At 41.3% G+C, this 27939-nt stretch overlaps 2 protein-coding genes across 5 annotated transcripts; both read right to left on the reverse strand.

The window, feature by feature from the left end:
• Positions 1 to 226: 226 nt before the first annotated feature.
• Positions 227 to 17468, reverse strand: hpxa (hemopexin a). Of its 3 annotated transcripts, none has more exons than XM_048979244.1 (10): positions 17266 to 17468; positions 4422 to 4444; positions 4056 to 4190; positions 3590 to 3780; positions 3288 to 3441; positions 2405 to 2617; positions 1283 to 1378; positions 1077 to 1207; positions 828 to 975; positions 227 to 723 (listed from the first exon to the last, which is right to left on the reverse strand). In XM_048979244.1, exons 1-10 carry the CDS (start codon positions 17328 to 17330, stop codon positions 497 to 499), a joined length of 1383 nt encoding a protein of 460 aa, XP_048835201.1. In that variant the 5' UTR covers positions 17331 to 17468; the 3' UTR covers positions 227 to 496. The 3 variants fall into 3 exon arrangements, with proteins under 3 accessions (XP_048835201.1, XP_048835200.1, XP_048835202.1); XM_048979243.1 differs by lacking the exon at positions 17266 to 17468 and adding an exon at positions 5190 to 5338; XM_048979245.1 differs by lacking the exons at positions 227 to 723; positions 828 to 975; positions 1077 to 1207; ... (4 more) ...; positions 4056 to 4190; positions 4422 to 4444 and adding exons at positions 10399 to 10900; positions 11113 to 11260; positions 11893 to 12023; ... (4 more) ...; positions 14562 to 14681; positions 16792 to 16814 and having other exon boundaries at positions 17266 to 17438.
• A 4533-nt stretch (positions 17469 to 22001) lies between these two features.
• LOC125709413 (uncharacterized) lies at positions 22002 to 27372 on the reverse strand. Of its 2 annotated transcripts, XM_048977794.1 has the most exons (3): positions 27245 to 27372; positions 23473 to 25397; positions 22002 to 23439 (listed from the first exon to the last, which is right to left on the reverse strand). In XM_048977794.1, exons 2-3 carry the CDS (start codon positions 25333 to 25335, stop codon positions 22750 to 22752), a joined length of 2553 nt encoding a protein of 850 aa, XP_048833751.1. In that variant the 5' UTR covers positions 25336 to 25397; positions 27245 to 27372; the 3' UTR covers positions 22002 to 22749. The 2 variants fall into 2 exon arrangements, with proteins under 2 accessions (XP_048833751.1, XP_048833750.1); XM_048977793.1 differs by having other exon boundaries at positions 22002 to 25397.
• Between the last annotated feature and the right edge of the window lie 567 nt (positions 27373 to 27939).

Below are 27939 nucleotides of genomic sequence, written 5' to 3' on the forward strand. Positions count from 1 at the left end.
CTAACAAGCTTTGTATAAAGTTATTCTCCAAAACAGTATTTTCCCTCAAAAGCATTTATCCTTATTTATTAGTGTATTCATTATCAATACCTACTTATTTAGTCAGGTTTACTCTTGGTTTGTTTACTATACATCTTAGAAACTGACATTTAGTTTAGTCCATCTCATTCTTTGCTGCGTCAAACAAAATCAGCAAGCCAAAATCCAAATTTGAGATGACATGGGATTGTAACATGTTTAAATTTTATTGAAGAAGAACAGAATTGAGAGGTCGATACTTCATGGAAAGAGTAATCCTCTCTGAAGTCCCTGAAGTTGGCTGAACAGTGCTGATGATGGGCAGGAGAGAGAGGTGAGGGAAACGCTACAGGCAGGAGGCTGGAACATCAAAGAAGAGAAACTGCCAACCACTCGTCACTCAGCACTGTGTGCATTGGGCTGAGGTGCTCAAAGCATCCTGTTGTTGGAAATCTGTCCTTCACATAAACTCGCCACTCTAATGATCACAACCAAATAGTTCAACGGAGATCGTGTGTTGCACAGGGAGCATCCTACTGGTGGCCATGAGCCTGGGGCTTTCAAATTGGTAGAAATAGGATCCCTCCATAATCTTCACTCCATCTGAACCACATGTTCCTGCATCAATATGGTGGAAAGGCAGTTTATACTCCACGCCTTTCACTCGAGGGCGGTTCTGTAGGTCCACCTCATGCATCTTGTCTCCTGCAGAAGGGATTTTACCAAAGAGTCATGCCAGTTAGACTATTAATGGCGAGTGATTTTTACGTCGCTACACTACTCTGCGCCACAACAGTTATCAGGACTACCTTGAATGACGTATAAAACGTGTGCATCGTTGCAAACGAAGGCGACGTCCACGTGGCCTTCAATTCCGAGCTCCTCACTCACAGATTTTGGGTAGCCGTCCAGCAGTGTATGCTTCTCTCCTGTACTATAAACATAGACCTGATTGCCCTGCAAGAAACACCGTGAGGATGAGCTATTAAAACTCTCAACAGCAATACCAGCAAGTGCTGTTCCCAGAGTTTCCTGTTCAATAGCCTGACCACACACACCTTGATCATGTAAAGATTGTTATTGTAGGAAAACACTGTGTCCACATCACTGTGTATCTCTTTCCAGGTGTCATCTATGGGGTGGGCTTTCCAGGTGTTGTTGTCAGGAGCACGATGAAGATAGTAATGACCTGCGGGACAAATGCGCTAAGTTTCGCAGGGTGAGGAATATGCCCTGGATAGATATAAAAATATGTGCTCCTCACCTCTGAAAGCGTAGACGTTGCCTGCATCATCAGATGTGATGTCATCCAGGTGCACACGGCTACATTTCTCTCTCTCCGTGTGGTCACTGTCCTTGGCTGCAACATAGGAATATTAATATTTTTACTGCAAAATATGTTCCCTGTCTATTTAAGGCATAGGCAGCAACTACTTGGAGAATTAATATCTGATATCATATAGGAGTTGAGTTCGTCAGAAGTTTATGTTGAACTCCTATTCTGTTTCATAAATACCCCAATGTTTTTACAGCAAAATCGCATTACAATATTTGAAACATTTGTAATACGGTGCTGTCATGTACGGATTGCAATTTAAATTTTGTAATCATATTACAATTGCCTTGCTTATAATAGAATTATTTGCGATACACATGACATACATTTAAAACACACATATATCGATTAATTAAATTTCCTGCATTTGATTTTTAAAATTTATTTATTTTAATTTTTTTTATGTGCTATCGGGTTTGCGTCACTGTCTGCGATATCTAAAACGCGCCAGGTCTCCGCCAAAGACGCGCAGGGCACGCGGACACTAAGGGCGGAAGGGGGAGAGCGGACCTCTTTAAATAGAGATAGAGATGTGAAGGTAACTCAGGACGAGATTAAGAACATTGCTGCAGCACATGCAGAGGAGGAGATGTTACCCATTCCTACTGTGGAATCGCCCTCATTCAGATAAATACTTCGCCCGTTGTTGGTTTCAACGATGGATTGTAGCAGTATCGGTCAAAATTTGCTCGAGCATAAAATAATCACAGGTAGATATGTACAAATCAGACACAAAATATTCGGGGAATATTTGGATAAAACGCTGATATGGAGTCTCATTTATATATAAGCATTACCAACACACAGTTCAAGAGTGTTCAGAGTAAGTTTTTTTCAGGTTTGTTTACGTTTTACGTGCAGTTCATAGAAATCGGTTATTTATTATTCGTTTCATTATTAAACCGTCCCAAGAATGTGGATTTTTCTGAAATGTTCATAATCCTGAAAGTAATTAGTAACGTGGATACTTTTTGTGAAGATGTAGTGATTACAATTTTAGAAAGCCATTAATAATCTGCAATAACTTTTTTGAGTAACTGGTCAACATACCGAACTTGGGACACTTCATAAAGAAGTCACGCGCGTCCTTCGGATAATTTCCCGTCACTTTTCCGGTGACTGGGTTGAACTTGGTGAACTCGTGTCCATGGAAACAGTAGTAGTGACCCAGCCAACGGAAAGCTGATGTGCAGTTGGGAAGGTGAGCCCAGTCCTCCTCATGTGCTTCCCTTTTCTCAATCTCAAAGTGGTAGACATTGTCCCCTACCAGAAGCATACACAAAACATGTTCCCCAGGCAGTTATTCTTTAATTGAAAATTCTCAATGTCATCGTGTAATTGATAAATATACCAGTAAAAAACTTTGCTTTCATACGGGTTTTAAAAGGTATAGACATCTAATCTGATGCAAATTTCAATATGCTACTATCCATCTGTATTTCATGACTGAGCCTGTTTCACAGAGTGTACGAGGCAGGGGGCAGCCTTAATAAGATATCTTTTGTCCATGTCTTAACATCTATTGTTTGTACATCTTACATATTTATATTAGATTTATTACATTTCTTTTGCAACATAACCCACAAGGAAGGTACTTCATCTCAGTTTGTGACCCAGGCATCAGCTGAAGCTGACCATCCAGATACTCTGACTTGCCGCCGATTTTACATGCACACAAACAATGAGCAGAGTTAAAGACTTGACTTTTTTTGGATTGTGGGAGAAAAGTGGCACGAAGAGAGAGAGAACATGCAAATTTCCAGTGCCTAGGACAGGATTTCACCCCCCACCTACCCACGGCATCCCAGAACACTCTCATATTATGCGTAAAATGTTTAAAGATTGCTATAGAGCAGACTAGTAAGTAATTTTTCCATATAACAGTATGTGGTAGACGGCATAATATTATAATCTTAAGCGTATTCATACCAACCTTTAAAGAAGAGTACAGAGTCGGTTTCACACTCGGCTTTGGGACACTCCACAGCAGCATCAAGATGGCTTGGGATTCCCGGAAACACTTCCCGGATTTCCTTTGGATAGTTCTTCTCCAGGCTGTGGTTGTCATAAATGAAGACCTTGTCATCCTGCAGAAATACAGCCATTTATCAGTATCCAAAGCTAAAAAAAAAGCATAATAGATAAATATGATTATAACATTAAATCAATAATAAAAAGATTAAACTTGTTAGAGGTGATTTTGCTGCGTAGTTCTGTTAGCCTTAAGGCTGCTACCAGGAAGAAGACGACGTGGTCGTGGTATTGGTCTCCGTGCTCATCGCTGTGGTCATGGTGCTTATGTCGGTCTGGATTGTGCATTCGGAATGCGGCATCCACATGTCCCAAGTGGTGCTGGTCGTCTAGCTCATGAAATGTACCATTGGAAAGCTCAGCATGCGCATAAAAACCCTTCCACAGGTGGTCGCCTGGAAGGATTATCGTACAGAGCTGCAGTCACTATCAATTTGTCACCTCCATTCTAATTAAACTGCTTGCGCTTTCAAATCAGAATCACAGCCCTCAAGCTGAAAGCAATTGTCCAGTAAGCTGTAACTGGGTCATTTCCCAGCATGCAATGAGAAAGATTTTGTCCTGGCAGCTGATTGATGACATCATCTGCCTGAGCTCACACATGTGCTTTTGAAGTGTACTGCTGAGGAAGGGGGTGCTTCTTTTAGGAAAATGGCCTTGGACAGTATACCTTTAAAGAAGTAGGGGGTGCCTTTTTCATCGACAGTAATGGCGTCAAATTCGATCCCATCACAGCGGTCAAGGTTGTCTGCATGGTGGTCATCTTTGTGATGATCATGGTCACCGGCATGGGAGGAGTCATGGTCTGATGGAACCAATCACAGTTGAGATAGTTTATCCTTGCTGGTCTTGTACTGCTTGTACATTATTATTTTTGTACTTATTAAATTTGTACATTAAGAACCATATAAGCATGCAACCAAGAAGCAATATGAAGGTCCTGGAAACCTTGACTACATATATAAAATTTTCCTAGTAATTATATTACAGTGAATACAAAGTGGATGGTCAGTTATGTTTATGGAGTAAAACTCACCACCGTGAGCATCAGCATGTAGCCTGTGTAGAGATTAAAAGAGATCTTAGAACCATAACAATAAGAACCTAATTTTAGAACTATAACCACATGCTCATGCTTCACCTTTTCTTCCAACTATGAAATTTTTTCTACACAACTAATCTTTTATTCCGCTACAGTTTAGAGTTGGACTATATGTTGTGCTTTGACAGATCACTGGAGTAAACAGTGGGAAAATGCCAACATAGGAATTTAATTGATTACTATAAGTGTATCAGCAAAATCATTTGATTTATATGCTTGCATTCTGTGTTACTTTGTCCTCATCAGCTCAACAGATATACAAACTATAAGAAGGTTAATGGAAGTTTTGCTCAGGGTAAAGCAGAAGTTACAGCACACTGAAAAAATCAATTGAAGTTCAGAGCTGCAGCTCCATGATAAACACACAGCTGTTCGTGGGAAAAAAAATCTATGACTGGGAAGTTGTGCCCAGTGAGGAATGGTGCCCTCTCTATGGTATCCCTGCCTTGTGCGCTCTGCTTCCCATAATCAACTGGAGGCTCACAATAACCCAGTACCAGATAAGCAATATAGAAGTCAGATGGATGGAATCAGAGATAAGCATGAAATTAAATTTGCTGTTTGGAAAGCAAAGAACCTAATTCCTAAGTGGCACATGGATGAGCTGGATAAAGGAGGTAAGAAGCTAAGATGAGAGAAATATGAGTGGTAAATGAGAGGAGGTAGCATGCTGCCCAGAGCAGATGGAGTGCAGATACTCACATTGGAGCACCGAGGCTCACGGCCAAGGCCAGGCAGACACACAGGGTCCCGAAGAGCAGCTTCATGGTGAGCGATCGTCCAGGTGCAGCTTCAGAGCTTCTGCAGAGGAGATAGAGAGCTGAGTCAGCTGGCTGCACCTCTGTCGGACCGGCCCTTTATACTGTACATGCAGGTGTGGTCTGTCGCGTCTGTGTTTGGGGGGGGGGGGGGGACGGGGGGGAGTTCAAAAAGCCCGTACATGCTGTTCTATATGGATTCCCTTTCCCTCAGATTACACAAATGGTAGGTGAACCCATGCAGACCCACATGCTCTGGGGAAGGCAATCTATCATAAATGCTTGTTTCAAAGAATTTGTCCTTCTTGCCCATGACTAGAAGCATCAATATCTCTGGTATATGCAAAATTGGCGTTTGTCTATGCTTGCAAAATTTATTTTGAGTTTCAGACCTCATTTGACCGCTTAACCTGCAGACCTCATTTGACCCCAAAAAAGTGATTCTCTAGTAATAGTCGGCTGACTACCTGTCCACTGATTCGGCTAAATGCTATCTATGCTAAATGCTATCTATGATCATGCCACATAAACCTGAATATGCAAAAGCCTTTAGAAAAATTACAGATACATATACAATGTATATGATTTTAATGTTGCATGTTTAGCTGCAAAATGAATTCCATTTGTTTATTCATAGTTTCATAGATTTTTTTTATATTTAATATTTTAATTGCTGGTGCTCCTTTTTTTAAGAAAATCGTCTTTCAGTTTATGTTCTACTCTTACTGTACAGTGTTCTTGGTTACCTTGAAATGCGCTTTAAATAAAATGTATTATTACCATCCATCCATCCATCCATTTTCCAAACCGCTTATCCTACTGAGTCACGGGGGGTCTGGAGCCTATCCCAGAAGCAATGGGCATGAGGCAGGGAACAACCCTGGATGGGGGGCCAACCCATCGCAGGGCACACTCACACACCATTCACGCACACATGCACACCTATGGGCAATTTAGCAACTCCAATCAGCCTCAGCATGTCTTTGGACTGTGGGGGGAAACTGGAGTACTCAGGGGAAACCCCACGACGACATGGGGAGAACATGCAAACTCCGCACACATGTGACCCAGGCGGAGACTCGAACCCAGGTCCCAGAGGTGTGAGGCAACAGTGCTAACCACTGCACCACCATGCCTCCCCCTATTATTACTATTATTATTTATTATACATAGCTGCAAAAATGTAAAAAGAAAAAATTTGAACCGCACTGCATGTGTGCAGGGACTACCGACAAACATCACAGGTATCTCTGTCTAATGCAGTTGACCACTGTTCTTTGATTGTTGTGCATTAAGTTACAGGTATAAATGGCAGAAAACAAGGTTGGACACAACAGAAAAATGTGACAATTTCAAGGACTCAGAGCAGTAAAATGTTGAGTGTTATCCAAGGGAACGGAGTTGGACTATGAACCCCTGCAGACTAACATGATCAGTTGGTCAGTGGAACAGGGCCAAAACAAAATAAATAATGCAAAGTGCTGATATGTGCAATTCAGTCGATTCCTCATATTACTTTAGTCAATAGTTGAACTGTTCCAAAACGTGAACCCAGCAACCTTTAAATAATAAAAAAATGAATTCACTTGTACCTGTAAAGCTTAGGGTTACATTTGAAAATGATCACAGATAAACATGTATACATTTTTAGAAAATCCAACCTTTGCCAACGCAAATAAAACATATTAACTACATTAGGATATTTATATCTCTTTGTGATCAAATGATCGAAAAATTCCTCTGACTTTGGCTTTACAGGTGATGCAGAAGTTTTCTTCATTCGATATCACACTCGGGTCTCCTTGACAAAATAAGGTTTGTTTATTCATTTGTATATTTTTAATAGCAACCACTTGCTGTGTAAAGATGCACTGATGCATCATGATGAATTGATTATTAAGGTGGCAATTTAATGCATCAATCTGTCAGCTTCAGAACCAGTTTTTAGGGGTAAAACGATTCTCTTACATCTGCATTGTGCGCTCTTGTGCATGGCCAAAGGACCGGGGGGTCCTGAGATAGTCGGGGGACATTGGGCCAGAATGGGCCGTGTTCCAGGATTCCATTGCTGAGGTGGCTGAACAGAGCTGTCGCCATAAGGTTCTTGGGCCTATCGTGGTAGCAATCCCCGAACCTGGTGCTGGGCACCAGCATTTAAGGAGAAGCTGTCAGGCTGAGGAAGGAGGCCCTCTGAACTTGGTAGTGAAGTAGCTAAGAGGTACCGGCAGGTCAAGCGGGATGCGGCTTTGGTAGCTGCCTGAAGCAAAAACTTGGGGTGTGGGAAGCGTTTGGTGAAGCCATGGAGAAGGACCTTCAGCCGACCTTGAAGAGATCATGGAAAACCATGGCGACTCAGCAGGGGGGTGCACGGCTTAACCCACGCTGTTTGCAGAAGAACTGTTGACCTCAAACAGGGAAATAAGCAGGCGGTGGAAGAAGTATTTAGAGGACTCCTTGAATCCCAAATGCCTTCCTTAGAATAAGTAGAGCTAGAAGACTCAGAGGAGGACCTATCTGTCTCTAGGGCGGAGGTCACTGAAGTAGTCAAATGGCTCTTTGGTGGTAAGGCTCTGGGGATGCAGGAGATTCGCCCTGACTTCCTGAAAACTCCTGATGGTGTTAGGCTGTCTTGGTTTGTAACATTATCATGCTAATCTGTGCTTCCTTAAACGTGTTTGTTTTTTTCTGTACATTTCTATGTATGACGTCATCGTGGTGGTGGACCATGATATATATTGAGGCACAGGTTTTTGGCAAGGTCTGCAAGCGGCTGGGCACTGCAAAGACCTGCACCACCTCCTTTCACCCTCAAATTGATAATCACATGTTCGCTGCGCAGCCCGCCATCCTGATCACCCACCACCTGCTCCTGGTCCTCTGGCCATATCGAACTGAGATGCAGGAGAGCACTCGGTGCACACCAGCTGTGTTGATGTTGATGCGCATCCCAGTGGACATGGTGTTCAGGCCGTCATGAGAGCCAGAGGTCCTTTGGTAGCTGGTGTGTAACAGTGGGGCTTCTGGGAGCGTCTGAGGAGGACAACGAGGAACACCAAGGCTGATCTCCCGGCAGAAGTGCATGTATGATGCACGCAGCTGTAGGCCGGATTTTAACGTCTGGGACCCAATTTGGGTGCACTGTCCCATTTGTAATAAGAACCGGACAGTCCTTGCAGGGGACCAGGGAAGATTCCTCAAGTGCCTCTCTGATGTAGTTTACTGTCTACAGCTGCCTGAGTGACGGGGCTGTGAGCTGTGGTCCTGCACAGGGATCGCCTGGCACCATATCGCCCCCTAGCTAGAGCTGACCCCCCTGCAGTGAACACTGAAAAGGGTGAAAACTGATTCTGATACTAGCTCACAGATAAAGGAAGCCTGGAAAATCAGCAGTGCTTGGGTCCTAAGGAGCATGATTTGAATAACCATGACGGCTATTCCACAAATCAAGATTTCCCAGTTAGCTGGATAACTTAAACCAGAAGTGAAAACTGGCCAAGAGGAAGAGAGGAAAGTGAAAATCCTATTGGACAATCCTTACATTTGGCTTAAGTATTCTGACTGATGGAGAAATCATGCTTTGTGGAATACCCCCGGTACAATATATACTCTTTATCTGTTTCTGCTTCATGAGAAATAAAGAGAACATGCCTGCCACATTTCTGAACAGGCTTGTCCTTTGTAAAGTATGTGCATGAATGAGGTATAAGAGGATTTGTTTGTACTAAGAATCATTGAAATGTTCCCCCAGCAGCAAACCGGCACTAACCAGCATAGACCAGCATGAAAATCATGTTCCAGCAGGACACTCTTTATCGAACAGCAGATCGTCACAGATCGCAAGAACTGTGACTGGTCTGCTTGGTAGCATTGTTTTGTCTTAATGAAGCGAAGAAGGCATATGTCCCAACTGATTGATTGTGGCAAGAATATGAATGAAACACTGAACGGGCATAATTTTCAAAGACATGGAAAAATACCTATGTTTTTGTGATGGATTACTGACTCCTAACGAATTCTCATGCAAAGTAGTTATTAACAGTGAAACATTTCTATGAAAAAATAGGCCCTGGCATCAGTTTATGCCAAAGTGTTTCATGTTAAAATAATTAAATAGATACATTATAGTTCTGGCTCATATTTTGTCTTAAGAGTTAACGAGCCACAGCAATACTGATGAATAATCCAATATAATCATTATTATGATGAATAAATGTTGAATGTTATATCATCTATGTGTATCAATATGTATTTTGCATTAAATTTTGAGATCGCTGCTACATAATGCAAAAATATGCTGATTATGGTCTGTGCATGGATTGTGTTCCCACTTAGGTAGTTTTCTGTTCTCTCCTGTTCACAACTTGACATGCTGTTGTGTGTAATTAATAATTAATATTTTTAGACCTTTGTTTTAAACTTCTTATGAAACAGGGTTAGGGTTAGGGTTAGGGTTAGGTCTACAAGCACAAGTTCCAAAATCCATTCAAGGCCGCCTTTGAAACTAGCAGCTCAGCGCTGGCATACAACAAAATTACAAATTAACTGACAATGCAATACAGCATTTACCTCAAAAAGAGGAATTAAATGGGCAGAGGGATCTCCTTAAGACCCCCAATCACTAAGAGGCCTCTTTTTGAATGTAGACGGTTTAAAAGTGAAGTCAACAGAAGTGTAACTATGCTTTCTTACATAACTCCTTATTTAAGGTGGTAGCCTGTCACTGGACTCTCAGGATACAATGAAAAACTGAACAGAAAGCGATTTATTATAAGCCATAGACTTTTGAATTATGGACAGTTTAGAGACAGCAGTTCACCTATAATATGTGTTTCTGCACTATGGGACGTGTTCCCAGAGAAAACCAGGAACAAACCAGAACAAAAGGGTCTCAGACAGACCCAGTGCAAGTATTGAAGCTAAACTTGTGACTGCGTGAATCTCTACTGATATCCACTGAATCAACCAACTGCCTTCTTTTTCTTACACAAATTAGAGTAAAATAATAACATAAATAACAGCAAATCCTGGTATGTACTGTAGATGTGTAGTTAGACGGGTCAGATCTCAGGGATCAAAGTGAACAGTAGTAAATTCTCCTCTTTGTACGGATCAGAAGGTTTTACGATATGTGATTAGACACATCAAAACTAGAATGACAATAAAATGCATTTAATGGCCAAGCAGTATTATGGACCACTTATAAGACATATTTATTTCCCTACAGAAAAAAAGAGAATTCATGTCGAACAATTGCAGTGGGAAAAAAATAAAAATTCCATAAAAATCAAAAGGAGATATACAATCAGTATCACTTGTCGTTAGTATCATTGTTAGCAAACTTGTCAGTGTTGTCATCCAATGTGAACCACGTATGTCACATATTAACCATTCAATTTGATGCATGAGTGCCTGAATGAATTGTTGGCACCTGATTGTCACAGCCCAGAATATTCTTGGGGGTCTTCTGGGGAAGCACAGCAGTCCCGTTAACGGCGATGCTATTCGGGTTGTCAAACCGGTAAAAATCAGAGCCCACAAAGAGTCTTACACCCTGGTGGTCACATGTGGCGGCCCCCACATTAGTCATGGGTAGGATAGTATCTTTCATCATAGTCCTCGGGGTAGTAGTGAGGTTCATAGAATACATTTTTTGTCCTACAGTATGCAAAAGACACAGACAAAATATTAGTGAAAGCATCCTTGATTACTGTTCATCTTACTTATGTTAGCAACAATGTCATCATGATAAATTAATAAATAGGAAATTCTAATAAAATCTATACTATTTAGAGGCTAGGGTGGCAATAAACTATGACACATAACATGTACATATAGGTACATATAAGATAACAAGTGGGTATAATTACCTTGAATGATATACGCAATGCTCTTTCCTTCACAAGCGAAGGCAGCGTTCACTGGACCTTCAACCCCAAGCTCTTCCTTCAGAGACTTGGGGTATCCTTCAACGAGAGTGTAGTGTGCTCCAGATTTGTATATGTAAACCTGTTGACCCTAATGAATGAACAGCCAAGTAAAAAGTCACACATTGAAAGGAAGACATATTCAGTGATTTTGTTCATCTCTCTTTCAACAGAGCAGTGGTGCAGTGATTAGCACTGTTGCCTCACACCTCTGGGATCAGGATTGGAATCTGGTTTAGTCACCTCCATGTATGTGGAGTTCACATGTTCTCCCCATGTCGTCGTGGGGTTTTATCTGAGTAATCCGGTTTCCCCCCACAGTCCCAAAACATGCTCAGGTTAACTGGAGTTACCAAATTGCCTGGAAGTGTGCATGAATGAGTCAATGGTTAGGGTGCCCTACAAGGAGTTGGAGAAGGAGAAATAGGCTGCAGACCCCCTGCAACCCCCCTGTGCAGGTATAGAAAATAGCTGGATGGACGTTTTCCAGCTGGTTGTCCTGGTCAGGGTTGTCTAAAGGCTTTGGATTGGATGGCATCACAGGGCAAACACTCAAAATTAAGCACTACAGTCAACCTAATGATGCCAGTTAGCCTAAATGAATATTTTTGGACTGTGGGAGGTAACTGGAGTACCCAGAGAAGAGCCAACGCAAGACATGTGAGGTAACAGTTCTACACACTGAACCACAACGTCAACCCTGTTCGAATTTCCCCAACCAACCTTGATGAAGTAAAGTTTATTGTCATAGGAGAAGACAGCATCCACGTTGCTGTGGACTTCCTTCCAGGTATTAGCGATGGGGAAGGGGTGCAAACCATCACGTTGGTTGTCCAAACGCAAGTACAATTCACCTGAATGGGGGTCAATCATGACCAGGGAGTTATTTAACAGCTTTTGGTCCTTTATGTCTTAGTCACCTCGTTAAGTATGTCAGCGAATCGATCTTATTGTAGTATTACAGCACAGAGTACAGGACAGACTTGGGGATGGGGGGGGGGGGGGGGGGATAGGAATCGTACCCTTGAAGGAGTAGGCCTTGCCCGCGTCGTCCGTGGTGATGGCATCCAGTTGTGGATTGGTGCAGTTGAAATGCTTTTCATGACCATGATCTGCAGGTAGAGCATAGCAGAGCAGAGTATGAACTGTCATAGTCAAAGCAAGGCTGACTTTACCTCAAATGTGCCATGAAATCAAATAGATCAAGTTATAGCAAAAACTACATGTTGTTACTGTATGGTGGCAGTAAACAAGTTGTCAATATAAACTAGCTAGATTTCTAGTTTTCTTGGATACCCACTTTTACTCACAGTTAATAGGACTGTCACCTTGTATTATATTACATCAGTGTTTCTCAAACCTTTTCAGACCAAGGACCAATTTATCCAAAGGTTTTTTCAAGGACCACCTCCCACCCCCCACCCCCCCAGAGCCAAGTGCTGCTACCCTCCGATCCCCACCCTATACACAAATCCCACAAACACGATCTCATATATACAGGAACACTTCAAAAGAGGCCTATTTCTTTGGAACTACATTTTTTTTTAAAGATCCATGTAAAACCTATGGTTGTGTGGGCAACATATAGTCCACGTATGTGTTAGTTTTAGTTAAAGTTCATATGATTTTTTTCTTTGTTTATTTTCACTTTCATACTTAAGTGACTGATGTGACGTCGGGACATAGAAACACTGGGAAACACTGACTAAATTCACATATTTTTCAGAAATCCCCTCGCGGACCACTTGAGGGCGCTCGCGGACCACACTTTGAGAACCACTGAATTATATACAATATTATACTGTAACTCTGTTATATTGTCTAAAACCCTGTACTGTAAAAGAGGATGGAAAATGAGTATATTACTGTCTAAGAATATTACAAAGAGGAACATGGTAGGTATTTAGTCTGATTCTGGTCAACATACCAAAACCAGGGCAAGTCATGAAGTATCCACGCATGTCCTTGGGGTAACCTTCAGGAACCGCGCCGGTGACCGCATTGAATCGGGTGAAATTGTGTCCATGGACGCAGTAGTAGTGCTCAAGCCACCGCAAGGCAGATGTGCACCTGGGAAGCTGGGGCCACTCCTTCTCTTTAACTGTCTTAGTATTAACATCAAAGTGGTAGACATTTTCACCTGTAACACAAAGAAAGCATGCAGTACTTATTAATACCCAAAGGCTAATGTCATTTCATTTAATAAACTTCATTAAAAGAGCATATTTCTCTTATGCTAAAATGTTGGTTTAAACGATGCCATAATTGATCACACACTTATAAAATATATCATCTCTGCTGTGTCTTTATTCTGCAGTCATAATTGCATTATTTGGTCAATTTTATCCATTCCAATAGGAAAAAAAATAGTTTGTTTATTTTCTAATGTAACACGTTTTATAATAATGAAGTTATAAGGGTCATGAGCATGTGAGTACATACAGACCTTTAAAGAAAATGACAGAGTCTTCAATACACTCGCCCTTGGGGCACTCAACAGCAGCGTCCAGGTTGTTTGGGATTCCCGGAAATGCCCAACGGATTTCTTTTGGATAACCCTTCTCCAGGCTGTGGTTGTAGTAACTGAAGACCTTGTCACCCTGAAGAAGTGGCATTAAAGATTTTTCATACTTCAGTAACTTTCATGTGCTTTATTACTCTAGAGATGTATTTTCATTTGACCTTAAAGAATGTCGTTAGTTCTATATTGAATATGAAGTTTGAGACCTGAAAAAGGACAATAGCCTGTTAGCATATCATCAAAATGTTGAGTGTGAGTAACTGAGGAAGCATATTAGGTAATATCAAAATGCAACATTTTCATCACATAATGTGGTGTTATTCCAATATAATAATGTATTACAACATGAACCTATTATTGTTATCATTATAATAATTATTATCATTATTGTATCACTAATGAAACTTTGTCACTTTTTTCGCAAGTTATTACATAACGTGTGTGTCAAAAAATTATGTAATTTTTGTCATAAAAATAAGTTACATTTTCTTGAGCTATTACATAATAAAACGTTATTACATAATGTGTTGTTACAAGCATATAAATAGGATTCGTTTTGAGCATGGATGTACCATGAAGATGAAGATGTGGTCGTGGTCCTTGGTCTGGTCCTGACGGTGCATGCGGAACGCGGCATCCACATGATCCACGTGGTGGTGGTCGTCAAGCTCATGGAATGTGCCGTTCACTAGCTCAGATGGCATTTTGAAGCCTTTCCATACTTGGTCACCTTAACGTAGCATAATAGAAATCTGGTGTCAGATGATCATGGAAACCACAAAAGTTGGCCTTACATCATACTCAAGCATCAAGACGTATAACAATAATTTCCAAGGGACTGAAATAAACCTAATTTAAATTATTTAAATACCCTTGAAAAAGTGGATAGTTCCATTCTCATCAGGTGCAATGGCATCAAACTCGATCCCATCACAGCGGTCAGGTTTCGCAGCATGATGTTCATGGTCACCAGTATGCGTGGAGTTGTGATCTGGTTAAAACGATCAAAGTTGAGATGGATTTTCTTTGATGACCTTGTACTGATCATACATTATTTTTGCACTTATTACACTCTAAATGACCATAAGAATATGATGATGTTATTAATATAATGAAGCAACAATACAAACCTTGATCAGATGAGGCTGGATCATACAGGTAGAGGAGGTGGTACTTCAATAGTTTTTTGAGATTAAATTATAAAATAAGTAACTTTGAAATAATTAGTAAAATCTTATTGTCATTTAGAGCACATGTACTCTATTCTCTATTATAATAAAAGATGTATTGTTATATTGTAAACAGCGCCATCTAGAGGCCAGAAAGAATGGCCAGTTTGTCAGCTCTGGTGCTGAGTGGTGCTAAGAGCCAGGTGACGTAAAAATTGAGCTGCCTTAAAACAGGCAGGTCTAAATCTTTTTTTTTTTTTTTTTTTTTTTTAATATATTTCCTCCCTTGCTAATCCATTTTCGGCTAAAACACAAAAAATATACCTGTGAAGGTATCCTTCCTTTGCGATGATCAATCAGAATAAAATAATGCCATTGTGCAAGTCCGTTGAAAGATTCAGAAGTTATGTCTTCAGATCTCCTCTTCTACCATTGCAATTTAGTGTGATGAATAGGCATTTTTATACGAGAGATATAGCTAGATACATAATTTGTTTCTGGGGTGGACTAATTTCTCTTGGGGGCCTAGGCTAACAGGGATGGGGACCCCCAGGGAGGATTTAAAATGATAGAACATCGATAATATTCTGATCAAAGTACAAGTTGTCTACTACAGTACTATAGCAGACAAGGGAGATATAATGTTACTCTTGTATCTTTGTGTCATTTTCGTCTTGTTAGGCTACTTTGTGCCAGTTCACTTGGTAGTGAACAACCTGTGGACTCCAGTGGTAACAGAAAGCTGGGTAGCATGAAGTCTCAAAGTAGGACAGTCCATTACACCCAGGACAGAGGCATCTTTGTCTATCCTGAAAACTGTCCCTAAAAACGCAAGTAACATACATGTTGCTGTCATTTACTGTGCATGGCACTATTTTGTTATATCCTTAAATGTAACTTCTGGAAATGCTTTCTCCATGGGGCCCCTAGTTTCTGGGGCCCCAGACTACCACTTGCCCTTGCATTATGTTAAGTCCGGCCCTTGGTTGCTTCAGAAAGATTTGTTTCAGATAGACATACTTCCTTTTGATTTAAAAAATTTCATTCAGAGATGGATTTTGCCCTTTTCTGCATTATTTCGGTCATTTTCCCAAACAATTGTATTTGGTGGAAAGTAACAAGGTGTCCGCTAAAGTTAGCAGCAGCGTGAGTGAGGAAAAGAGCGTCAGCAATAGCAGCAATCGTGACAGCTGCTGACAATAACAGTAGTACCCATGACCTCAGCACCAGCACCACCCATGTCATCTCTCAGCTCCTGGTGACACCAGCACCACCCACGCCCTTGGCTCCTGACAGCACCAGCACCACCCATGTCATCTAATTGCTGATGAGGACAATAACAGTCCCTCCACCTTATTCCTTTATGTCCTCTATCTACTCCTTGTGACAAAAGTTTTTCCCTTTTTTTGTTTTCCTCTGCATTTTCAGTCACTAATAAACTGCTAAACATTGTCCTGTTTTATATAACACACAAAATAAACTCTCCTTCAATCAGAATTACAGCAACAGACTTAATTTATTGCCGTTTGCATTCATTTTGCATTCATGTATTGTTTTGTAAGCAGCATTTTGAGTATCTGCCTCCTTTTATGCCTGACACACTTTGTAGTATTTTAATTGAATGAATTGGCTGTTACAAAATACCCTGTAACCTATTATTTGACCGCTTAATTTTTGTGATTACAAGAAAGTATAGAAAAGTAGTAACATGATGCAATGGACTGATCATCTTATTAATCATCTTATTAATTTTTTATCCACAAGCCATCATAGGATCATATAAAATACATGTTTATACTAATTATATTTAAGTGACTGTAAAATTCAGTTAATAACTTAAGGAAATACTGTATGTATCGTGGAATATGCTAAATTGGTGATAAATAATTAATGCGTCATCTTGTAAGTAGATGGATTAGTAGTAAAACTTACCAGTACGAGTGTCAATGTGATGCCTGAGTAGAGATTAAGAGGAGAACTTAGAACCACGACAATGAGAACCCCATCACATCCCGCTCGCTTTTCACCCGTCTGCTATAAACTTTTCAATATTTCTACATACACAGTTAATGTTTTACTTCTCAGAAGTTTAGCCCTGGAAACTTGACAGGGGTTGAAACAGAACTTGCACTTATCATTGAAAATTCAATATAGCCAGCAGCACTATGATAAAAACACTTGGAAAAAAAATGATTAGTAAATTATGCCTTGTGAGGAATGGCATCCTCTGCCTTTTACACTGTGCATCCTGGGATAAACTGCAGGCTACATGTTATATATAATTCCTAAGTGGCACATGGATGAGTTGGATAAAGGAGGTAAGAAGCTAAGAAGGTGTGAGAAATATGAGTGGTAAATGAGAGGAGGTAGCATGCTGCCCAGAGCAGATGGAGTGTAGATACTCACGTTGGAGCACCGAAGCTCACGGCCAAGGCCAGGCAGACACACAGGGTCCCGAAGAGCAGCTTCATGGTGAGCGATCGTCCAGGTGCAGCTTCAGAGCTTCTTCAGAGGAGATAGAGAGTTCAGTCAGCTGGCTGCACCTCTGTCGGACCGGCCCTTTATACTAGGGCTGTGAATGCACACCAACAGGCTAATTCTGTGATGGGGTGGAGGTAGTGAGTGGAGAGGTAAGCGTGGGTGGGGTGTAGGCAGAAAAAAAAATAAAACAAGCTGAAATCCCCAAACGGTTCACTGTGTCTGATAACCTTCTGCATGCTCTTTTTTTTTTATTATTATTTTTTACTTCACTATGCCAGCTGAAAAGTCTTAAATTAATTTATACACGTCATCAAAGATATATATGCACATATGTATTAATGTTTCTTACAGATATAGTAAATATATTTTAAAATGAGATTTAATAATGATATATAATGCTACCAAGGGAAATTAGGAATAAATTCTTCAAAATTCTTACTAGCTATGGTCATTAATCATTTTACAGCGTTATATTTGTTAATAAACAAACATAAAACCATATATGCGTGTGTCATTTTTTGCATGTTTTACTTTATTTATATATGCAACATTTTTAAATACATATTCTCTTCAGTCACAGTGTTTTTCATTTGTATCTGCTCTCTACCACTTATCTAGCTTTCAGTTGTAATTATTGTAATTCTTTGAATAAAGCAAAGTGTGAAAACAAAGGAGAATTGTTTCTTCAATTTTTTTTGCCTGCTTGGTCTAGCTGCTGACTCATTGTAAACAAAAAAGGAAAGGACAGTGTGGCGAGCCTGAAGCCTTCACGATGAAGCAATTACAGAGAACAATATGAGCTGCAAATTGCTATCAATTCCAGTAAACTTATGAAAGGATTTGGGACAGCAGGAAAGGAAATGGGGACGATATCTGTGTGGAGAGGAGGAAGAATTTCAGCCCAAATGTTAATATTATCCCAATGTCAACATTCACTTGCAACACCAGTGGACAACAAAATTCCACTATTGCATACAATGTTTTTGAGAAACAGAGAGGGATTTTTCCAGAAAATCAATGACTGTGTATATTGTAACTGTTTGCATTTCTCGCCATAATTGTGACTGGTTCTTTGTGACGTGTCTTAAAAATAAAGTTGTTAGCAGAAAAAGTAGGAACCTTTACCAGAATAGTGCTCAGGTCTTTTGTTATTCAATACACTCATTTTTTAATTTAATTTTAACATTTCCCTTCAGCCATAAGTTCCACCAATATGTTACATACACATTTTCTCATTAGTTCCTATAACACAGGAGAATGGAAACAAGTTTCATACTGCTGTATATTACTGTTTTGAATTAATTCATTTGAACTATTTTAATTTAAAACTTACTTTTGTTTACTTGTGTGGTATTTAACTGATATTCTGTAGTAAAAGCCTTTGAAACACTTCATTTGCATTCAGCACAAAATGTTGTTATTTCAACTTTGACTGCAGTCTATTGTCTTCCAGCTACTAATCCTGGTCAGAGTTGCATCCCAGGTGGCAAAGGCCACAAGGCACACTCTAAATTCACACTCTGAATGTACACTCTGAAGGAACACTCTGAAGGCATGCTTTGAAGGCACACTCTGAAGGTACACTCCAAAGGTACACTCTGAAATCACACTCTGAATGTATACTCTGAAGGTAGACTCTGAATTCACACTCTGAAGGTATATTCTGAAGGTACACTCTGAAGGTACGCTATGAAGGTACACTCTGATTGCACACTCTGTATACACTCTCTTAAAGTACATTCTGAAGGTACACGCTGAATTCACACTCTGAAGGTACACTCTGATGGCACACTCTTAAGGCACACTCTGAATGTACACTCTTAAGGCACACTCTGAATTCACACTCTGAATGTACACTCTGAAGGTACACTCTGAATTCACACTATGAAGGTACACTCTGAATGTACACTCTTAAGGCACACTCTGAATTCACACTCTGAATTCACACTCTGAATGTACACTCTGAATTCACACTATGAAGGTACACTCTGAAGGCACACTGAATTCACACTCTGAAAGTACACTCTGAAGGTACACACTGAATTCACACACTGAAGGTATACTCTGAAGGTACACTCTGATGACACACTCTGAAGGTACACGCTAAAATTCACACACTGAAGGTCTACTCTGAAGGTATACTCTGATGGCACACTCTGAAGGCACACTCTGAAGGTACACGCTGAATTCACACACTGAAGGTATACTCTGAAGGTACACTCTGATGGCACACTCTGGACAGGATTCCACTTCCTCACAAGGCACGTGTATGCTGTCACACACACAGTTATACAGCACATAAGAGTCCAGGTCAACTGTATTTTGTTACATTATGTTACCATTTGTAAAATTCCACCCGCACATTATTTGTACCTTATGCTTATTTATTCTTTTATACAGTGATCCATTGGCCATATTGCAGGCATGTATTACTTTTATGATACTTATTCCTTTATTGAATTGCTGTTTGTCCTGCACTGTGCTTCTCTTTGTCCTACCCTGCCAATGTTGCGTAAGAATTTCACAGTGTTCCTCGGCACCCATGTGACAATAGACTTTGAAACTTGAGGTGGAGTAAGTCATTATATGACTAATAGTCTGTAGTGATGGCATCACTGAGGCGGCGGTAATCACCCCATGGGCAGCAGTATAAGGAGGAATCCCAAGAACCATTCAATCATTGGATTATGTAATATTAGCTCCTTTCTGTTTGCAAACGCGGCCCTGGTGATGATGAGCTTCTCCACAGGCACCCGGGTGGACTGGTGGGCTTAACATGACTGTGTTCCTACCCCATGTGTGTTTTCTGTGGCAGAAACTCTCCAGTCAGGTGGGTGAACTCACAAGCAGCAGCAACTGCACTAGACAGGGTTGTTGTGGGAAAGCCACCAAGCATGCTGGGAAAACAGTCATGGACTCGTGCACTGACAATGCCGCAAGTCTTGACATCAAACAAAAGGCTGTTGGCTCACAGAAAATATGCCCCAAGCGTTAATTACGCAAATTGCAACCCTTCCCTCTACTGTAAGTCGCATAGGATAAAAGCATCAGATAAATGTAATTATATTCATGTAATTATTAGTTTCAGTGTTAGTCATGAAATATGAAGTATAATACTAGTTCAGTGGATAATATTGTTGCTTGACACCTGAAGGATTGGTGATTCAACTCCTGCCTATACAGTTGCTGAGCCAGAAATTTTTCAGTGGGGTGACCGAGTGGGACGAAAGGGCATTTTGGGGTGGCACATAAATCTGGATATGAATATAAGGCATCTAGAAAATAAGAGAACATTTAAGGTACCTGAATGCTATAACTCTACATTGTTGAGGAGAGTGGTGGAATTATGAAACACATTTGATATATCAATTTCAAAGTTCCCAAGCATTACTACTGTTCTGGGCAAGAAGAAAAATACCACAAAAATGCAAATACGACACGGGTGACCAATGAGGTGGCCGGGTTTCAGTCTAGGGGGGCCACCGCCACCCCTTGCCACCCCCCAGAGCCACGTATGTGCCTGTGTACAGAGAATTTGTATCTTCTTCTGTGTCATGTTGGTTTCCTCCTGCTGTCAAAATACCTGCAGATTAGCTACTAAGTGCCTTAAAATTGCTCATAGTTTTCAGTAATGTCTGTCAGTATGTGCATGTTTCTGAACTGTGATGAAACAGTATCCAGTACGAGATGTAGGCAGCCTTGTGCCCTGTGCTTCCTGGAATAAGTTCCTCCCTGTGGATCTGACCAGGATAAGCGGTCAGAAAATGAATGGATGGTAATGACATGTATGCAGTAAATGAAGTGGAAACCTGATAGGTGAATAAAGATGACTGATTGGCTGCTTCTCAAACAGGTGAATCCATGCAGTCCTTCTCAGAGTGGATGTCATCTGATCACTCGTGTGAAGTGAGAAGGGCGATGTGTGCAGGGAGCTGAGTTTCCAAGGTACCGGCCTGTTAGGCTCATGTGACACTCCATGCCAAGGGGACCTTGCCCTCTGTCTGCAAGCGAGAGAGTGGCATTTCCTGTTAACCTTTGACCTTCAGATATGAAGGTCATACTGTATGAAACAGAGTTTTTTTTAGTTGAAGTACACAATTACACAAAGGAGAGGTATGCTTCAGGATTATGTATTTTGCTGGATGAATAATGATCCACATTGTTAATATACACCCTGTAGACACTCTTTGTTCAATTCAAAGTGCTCGGATGACGAACCTGTTCTCTTTCAAAGAAAGAAAAGTCATAAATCTCGAATGGAGTTCATTCTGCTGAATTCTGTGAATTCATTTCTATTCTACGAAGATCTAAAGTGGGGATTAAAATATGGTATTTTATGACAGACAGCAGCACAGAAACAACTTCAAAACTGTGCAATTATAAATGTAAAAATTCAAAATGCATGAATATCCGAATTGTATCAATATCTGCTTTCAGGTGGAAAGTGGGAAGAATGGTTTGAGATGAAAGAATAAAATAATTTGGTTTATGTGTAATAAGCAACACAAACTTGTGCTATAAAAGTGGTATTGAAGATGGATGGATGTCTGTACCAAGATCAAATGTTCAGGAAAAGAAAATCTCAGGGTAAACTTAAAACACATAAATGTACACACAGACTCAATTGTATTGTGATTTAATTTTCCATAAACATATTCCCTACCTGATACTACTGATTTCACACTGAATAATTTGTCTAATAAAAAAAAAGAATGTGATCTCTTAAACTAAACACACACACATGTTTGTTTAAAGGATAATATTAGCATTAAAAATTGACTCCAGGCCTCCTGTGAAATTTATCTAGTTTAAACTGTTTATGCCTTAAAGATGATTATGGATCCAGGGAGACACAGAACAGGAAATATTTATTTGCAGAAGTATGACAGCTTTACAGGGAGCGAGCCCAGACTCACGCAAGATTATATCAAACTGCCACACAAACCATTCATTTATTTATCATAGAATTTTGTGTAAGACAGAGAAAATTTGTACAATGACCAAGGGCATAGATTTGGGTATGGATGGCAGGGACAAAATTGTGGGAGTACTGTGTGTGTTTGGGGGCGGGGGCACGGGGCTGACCTCTCCACCAATGTCGAAACCAAGCCGATGCCCTTGAAAATGACAAATGTAGAGTACTCCTAACATTTCTATTTTAATTTAGCTAGGAATATTTATTTATTTTTTAGTAATAATCAGAGGCTTTCTGGATAGCATTATTCAAATAAGTACAAGTAAATTTCTTGAAACATCACAGTTATACTAATCATATATATATATATATAATACAATAATCAAATAATCCTGGGCTAAGTTGCAAGTAATATTCTGGGGGAAAAAACATCTTAAATGGATTACTTAGTACCATTGAGTTTAGAATATCTGAATTTTCAGAGCATAATGATATTATTTGTACTGGAAGATCTTGATGCAGTGGTGCATGCTGTCTGACACCACAAGGTCACCTTGAGGCAGCAAGGCTAAGCCACGGGGACTCCTCAGGCCTTGGCTCACCAAAGCCTGACCAACGCCCTTGGCAGGGTACATCAGCACTTGGTGTTCCTTGCCCCAGTCTGCCACCAGCACATCTCCATCCTTATCGATGCATATGCCCCAAGGACATGAAAGGAGGGGTCCCACACCCAAGCACACACCCAGAACACGTATGACACACCAGCTATCATCCAGGACTTTGACACAAGGTGCTTTCCCTGTTTCACTCCCCCTCTCTGACACAGCCACGAGCCTTGTGTTCGGACTGGCTGCTACCAGGTAGGGTCTGTGGAAACCTGGGACTGTCATGCATTCCAGCTTGGTACCAGTCTTCGGGTTCAGCCTCAAGACAGTCAGAGTGCCCCGTCGAATGTCCGCCACAAGAAAGTCATCCTCGCTGTTGACGGCCACTCCCCTGGGTGCCTCCAGCTCATCCCTAGCTCCCATTCCCCCAATGGTTTGCAAGTGCCGCCCATGTCTGTTAAAGATCAGCAGGGCTCTCCGGGCTGCGCAGCTCAGCGCGATGAGACCCTTAACGCTTACAGCAATGTCGAAGTAGTTTTGACAGCGGCGATTGGAATTCTCCATGCACTCGGTGGAAACCTGCTGGAGGACATTACCTCGGGTGTCGGTCACCTGCACTCGAGCATTTCCACAGTCCACCACAAACAGCTGACCCTGGGGCGTGGCATGAACCCCGCTAGGTAGAGTAAAATCAGCCCTACCTGAACCCTGCTTCCCAAACTGTCTGACCAGCCGCACTGCCTTTAGAGGGCATGGATCTTCATCTTCCTTGACTATGTTGGACTCTGTTCTTTTCTGCAAGACCTGCTCTCCACCTTCCATCTGATCCTCTGTGGGGTCATTGGGGAAGGGCCCTTCTATGACTGACATGGAGACAGATCTGGTTACTTGACCAGCACCACTTTTAGTATTTTGCAATAACCTCTGCCAGCTCTGCTCTCTGGCACCTCTGCCAGAAGAGACTCTTCCAGGCACAGAGCTCTGATGCTTCTGCCCCAAGAAGTTCCCCTTAGCCCTCTGATCCTGCGGCAGTGCCTCCTTTCTTGCATTGATCCTTGGCCGGTGCCCTCCAGAAAGGTCTGCTGTGGATTTGGAGATGCGTGGGTCACGGAACAGGGAGCAGCTGTAATCACGAGGGGAACTAACGATGAAGGTGTAGCAAGAGTCCAAACTATCCGTTGGGGAAGAAGTCCTCTTCATTTCACCAGACATTCTGAGAAGATGGTCGTCTGAAGACAGAGTCAAGCATGAACATGGGCAGCCTTTGGATGACAAACAAAGGCAACTCTGACTGCCTGCTAGTCCATGACTGTTTGCCTTAGGGGATGTTTTTCTCATATGGCTGCATTTTGAGAATCTTCTCTCTGAGTCTTGTCTCAGTACATCTTGGTCTACAGTTTTATGGTGCCCCAGTATAGCCACCTTTGGACTGGTGGGATGCTGGCAACTGGAAAGCAGGTTTCGACTTTTCAGATTTCTTGGATCATTTGACAACCCGCCATCTTCATTTTCATTATCCTCTGGCCCCACACAATCTAATTCCATATTTTGGGAAGCAGGGGTAGTTTCACTGCTGTCCTCCACATCCTCTTGCTGTGATGGTTCCTTAAGGGAAGGACTCTGCAATGGCGGCCAACATCTTGGCCTTGGAGAGGTCTGCATTTCTTCTTCCATGTCTTCATTCCTGGGACACAGACAAATATTTCTGACCACGCACTCACCCATCATCTGTGTAACTGTTGGACCATGTCCTGCTTCCGGCTGGTTAGACATAGCCTGCTCTGCCCCGTCTGGGACGTCTTCCTGAACTACATCTGTGTGGAGGGCACATGGCTGGCCCTGCAGTCCACAAGCCCCGACGGTGAAGCCGAGGTCATGCTGGTGGACTTGAACATCTCCGAAAGTGATGGACTTATGTTGAGAACTGGGTCGAAAATTTACCCGCTTGAGGGAGAGGGTTATCTCCCAGGGCTGAAGCAGCTCAGAAACACCTTTCAGCAGCTGATTCTGGTGAGACACACACTGATCGCCAGTCCAGTCCTTTACCTCCGTTTTCAAGTACACCAGTTGCCGAAGCCGCTCATCAACTAAAGAGAGGCCGACTCGGGCCGCTGCTGCATTTTCTCTCTGCAGCTGTTCCAGGCGTCTCTGGACATCCCTGTGGTCCTGAGCCACTCTCTCCAGCAGGAGGCGCTCCTCCGTCTGTACTCCCAAAATGGCACGCTCGAGGGCTTGGTTCACAACCTCCAGCTCCTTTGCCTGATAGTCTCTCAGGCGCCGTAACTCCCTCTCACCCTCTGTCAGTCTACACAGGGCTTGATTGGCCCAGCAAGGAAGGGTTTCCATTGGCAGAGCTTCAGGATCCTCACTGGACTCAACTGGACCATCATCTGACTCACTATGCAGAGGAAGTGGGGAGGAATTATGCATTCCGAGGGATGACTTCCTGTTCATGTTTGACCCTACAAACATCATGATGGATGCTTTTAGTTTAGTTTCGTTTTTTTCTGATGACCTCAGACGTTTACTTTAAATCACTGAGATGAAGGGGGGGGAATAGAAAGAAAATGTTAATAGTCTAGTTTTCATCTGTACTTAGTGTCAGATTTCTGACCACCTGAAATATGTAACAAATTGCATAAAAACTGATTACACTTGGCCATGAAAATACAAATCCTATCAAGGTGCAGTATTTATTATATTTGACAAAGTTACTGTAGAGAGTTACTGGGCAGTGGGCCTGGGATGGCGGTTTAAACATACTATCTTCTCACTGTCGCACCAGTTTGCTCCCATAAACCAAAACCATGGCAGTTGTTTGGTGAACTGATATCTCCTAATTTCTAGTAATCTTTGCCTGTGTGTTTGAGTGTGTGTGGGTGTGCAACCCAGGGACCCGTTTCAAAAAGCAAGATTTCGTGCTTAACTGGATAACTTTCTGGATTTATGGTTCCTCAGTATAAATGGGCTTTATCTTCATTCACTTACATTTAGCCCAGACTACTTTAAATCCAACATATAATCCGGCTAAACATGAAATTCAGTTCTAGCCCGGTTAATTGTTAGCAATTGTTAGCAATATCAGTTGATATAACAACACAATACGTGGTGTTTTGTGCATAAAAGTCTGTAGCGACACGTCCACAGATAAGTTGGACAGTACTGTGTGTACGACCGATTTAATGAGCCACAAATAAGGCATAAGTGCTAATAAACCGTATAAAACTACAACTTTCACTTCTGTTGACAAAGGGCACAGCAATCTTGGATTCTGAACTTGTGTCGATTCCTCCGGAATTCCAAGTTGAGGTGGCGTTCCAATTGATATTTCCAACAGGAAACTCAGAATTTCTGAATTATAAGTTCAAATGGAACACAGCATAAGTTTCTGGCTACACTGGATAAGCAGAAAAGTGGTGGATGGATGGATGGATGGATATAGTGCTATATTTATTTGTTTTCAACGCAAGCTTAATGAGCTTGATATTGTTACATGATGAACATTATAACAATCATAAGGTCACCCCTGGTTCTCATAGCTAAAGTAAAGCCCCCACATAATAAAGATAATACACATGGTAGGTTAGGGATGACAGACCCAGTGCAGACTGACAGGCCTTTTGTTTGCAGTCTCTCACGGAAACTTCACTGACCATGATTGTCCTAAAAGGGCCAGTAATTCTAGTCTGGTTAGATCAAGATCTTAAGCACCGGTTTTTAATCAAACTGAAATCTTGATAGTCAGTAGTCACGGCCAGCTTGACACAAAATATATATGTATCTTGAAAGTTGATACATGGAAATGCACTTCAGACAATGTCTGCGTGCCACCAGAACTTTAAGTATGCGACGAAGTGCCAGGTGAAGGAAGCAGCGCTTTAACATTCTTCATTATAAGCATCAATTTAAAGTGGAAATAGCTGGCCTAAGCCCTAGCAGTAAGGGAATCCTTCTCTTCTTTATTCTAACCCTAACCCCTGTTCATTCTCACATTACCCCCACCTACATTTTGAATGAGCAGCTTCGGCTGTTTGCTTACCATTGGCTGCTCGCAGTTTTTTTCCTTTTTAATTAATTTTTTTTTACAAAAATAGTACAAAAAAAAGTAGTTCCTTGCCAAAACACAGAAAGCATGTTCCATAACGTAATGAGTTGCATTCGTTTAAATTTAACTGGAATCTAAAGGCTGTTGTTTTACCCTGTTAACTTCTTCGCTTATGAATGATAAATATTAGGCTGACTATCATCTGCTACGTTGTCATGTTTAAAAAAGGCAGTAAATAGTACTGGACATATTTGATGCATTGTCATTTTTAACTAGAAACCATGTAAAAATTAATTAATAATCTCACTCGTCCTCAGCCCCTGTGAGTGTAAATCTTACCTGTGCACAGACGTTCCACACCAGTCCCACCTCGGTCTACTTTACGCTTCTCCACTCTCTCTCTTTTTCCCTCCTTTCCATCCTCTCGTCCATCCTCCACTGCCCCAACTAAGCTCTTGTCTCAGCTTGTTGGCATTTCTTTTGTTGCTAGGAGACCATCACGCCAACTCCGGTTCCCTAGACACAGATCCTCTATCCTACATTGTATTTCCATCCTACTTTCACTCCTGGTAATTTAATCAATTTTAATCCGTCAGTACATAAATTTAAGAACAGTTTAATTAGAAAAGAAAAGGATGTTACATACTGATATTTTGACCTAAATGCTAACCATTCCCAAGATATAAAGTTAATGCATAAATTATTACTGGGCATTGGGAATTTCTGAACTGAGAACATATTAGCCATTATCTGACTATTTGCAATGTGCAGTCTACCAGTACAGTCTGTCACGAATTACATAAAACATCACATGCTTCTAAATATCATATTTTTGACACTGTGACAACTTTACACTGTTGTTTTATTAAAAAGTGTCCATCATGGCCATTAAGACTCTTGCCTTCAATGAACACCATAATTTACCTCTTTCTCACATCGACCCTCGCCAGTTCCTTATCCTCACTGACCGTCATGTTGATATTACTTGGCACTGGTAGATACCCCATCGTATTTCAAGCTTAGACTGAGTTCCT

This window comes from Brienomyrus brachyistius, chromosome 16 (assembly GCF_023856365.1).
Source record: "Brienomyrus brachyistius isolate T26 chromosome 16, BBRACH_0.4, whole genome shotgun sequence".
In the NCBI taxonomy this organism is placed as follows: domain Eukaryota; kingdom Metazoa; phylum Chordata; class Actinopteri; order Osteoglossiformes; family Mormyridae; genus Brienomyrus; species Brienomyrus brachyistius.

What these genes read in the sequence shown, in the direction of transcription:
- LOC125709413 (XM_048977793.1), bottom strand. Translation starts at nt 25,335, where the DNA reads ATGATGTTTGTAGGGTCAAACATGAACAGGAAGTCATCCCTCGGAATG.
- hpxa (XM_048979244.1), bottom strand. Translation starts at nt 17,330, where the DNA reads ATGAAGCTGCTCTTCGGGACCCTGTGTGTCTGCCTGGCCTTGGCCGTG. An exon ending in ACCACGTCGTCTTCTTCCTG is followed by an intron (nt 3,442 to 3,589) that starts GTAGCAGCCTTA and finishes GTATTTCTGCAG; the next exon opens with GATGACAAGGTCTTCATTTA. An exon ending in TATGAAGTGTCCCAAGTTCG is followed by an intron (nt 1,379 to 2,404) that starts GTATGTTGACCA and finishes CCTATGTTGCAG; the next exon opens with CCAAGGACAGTGACCACACG.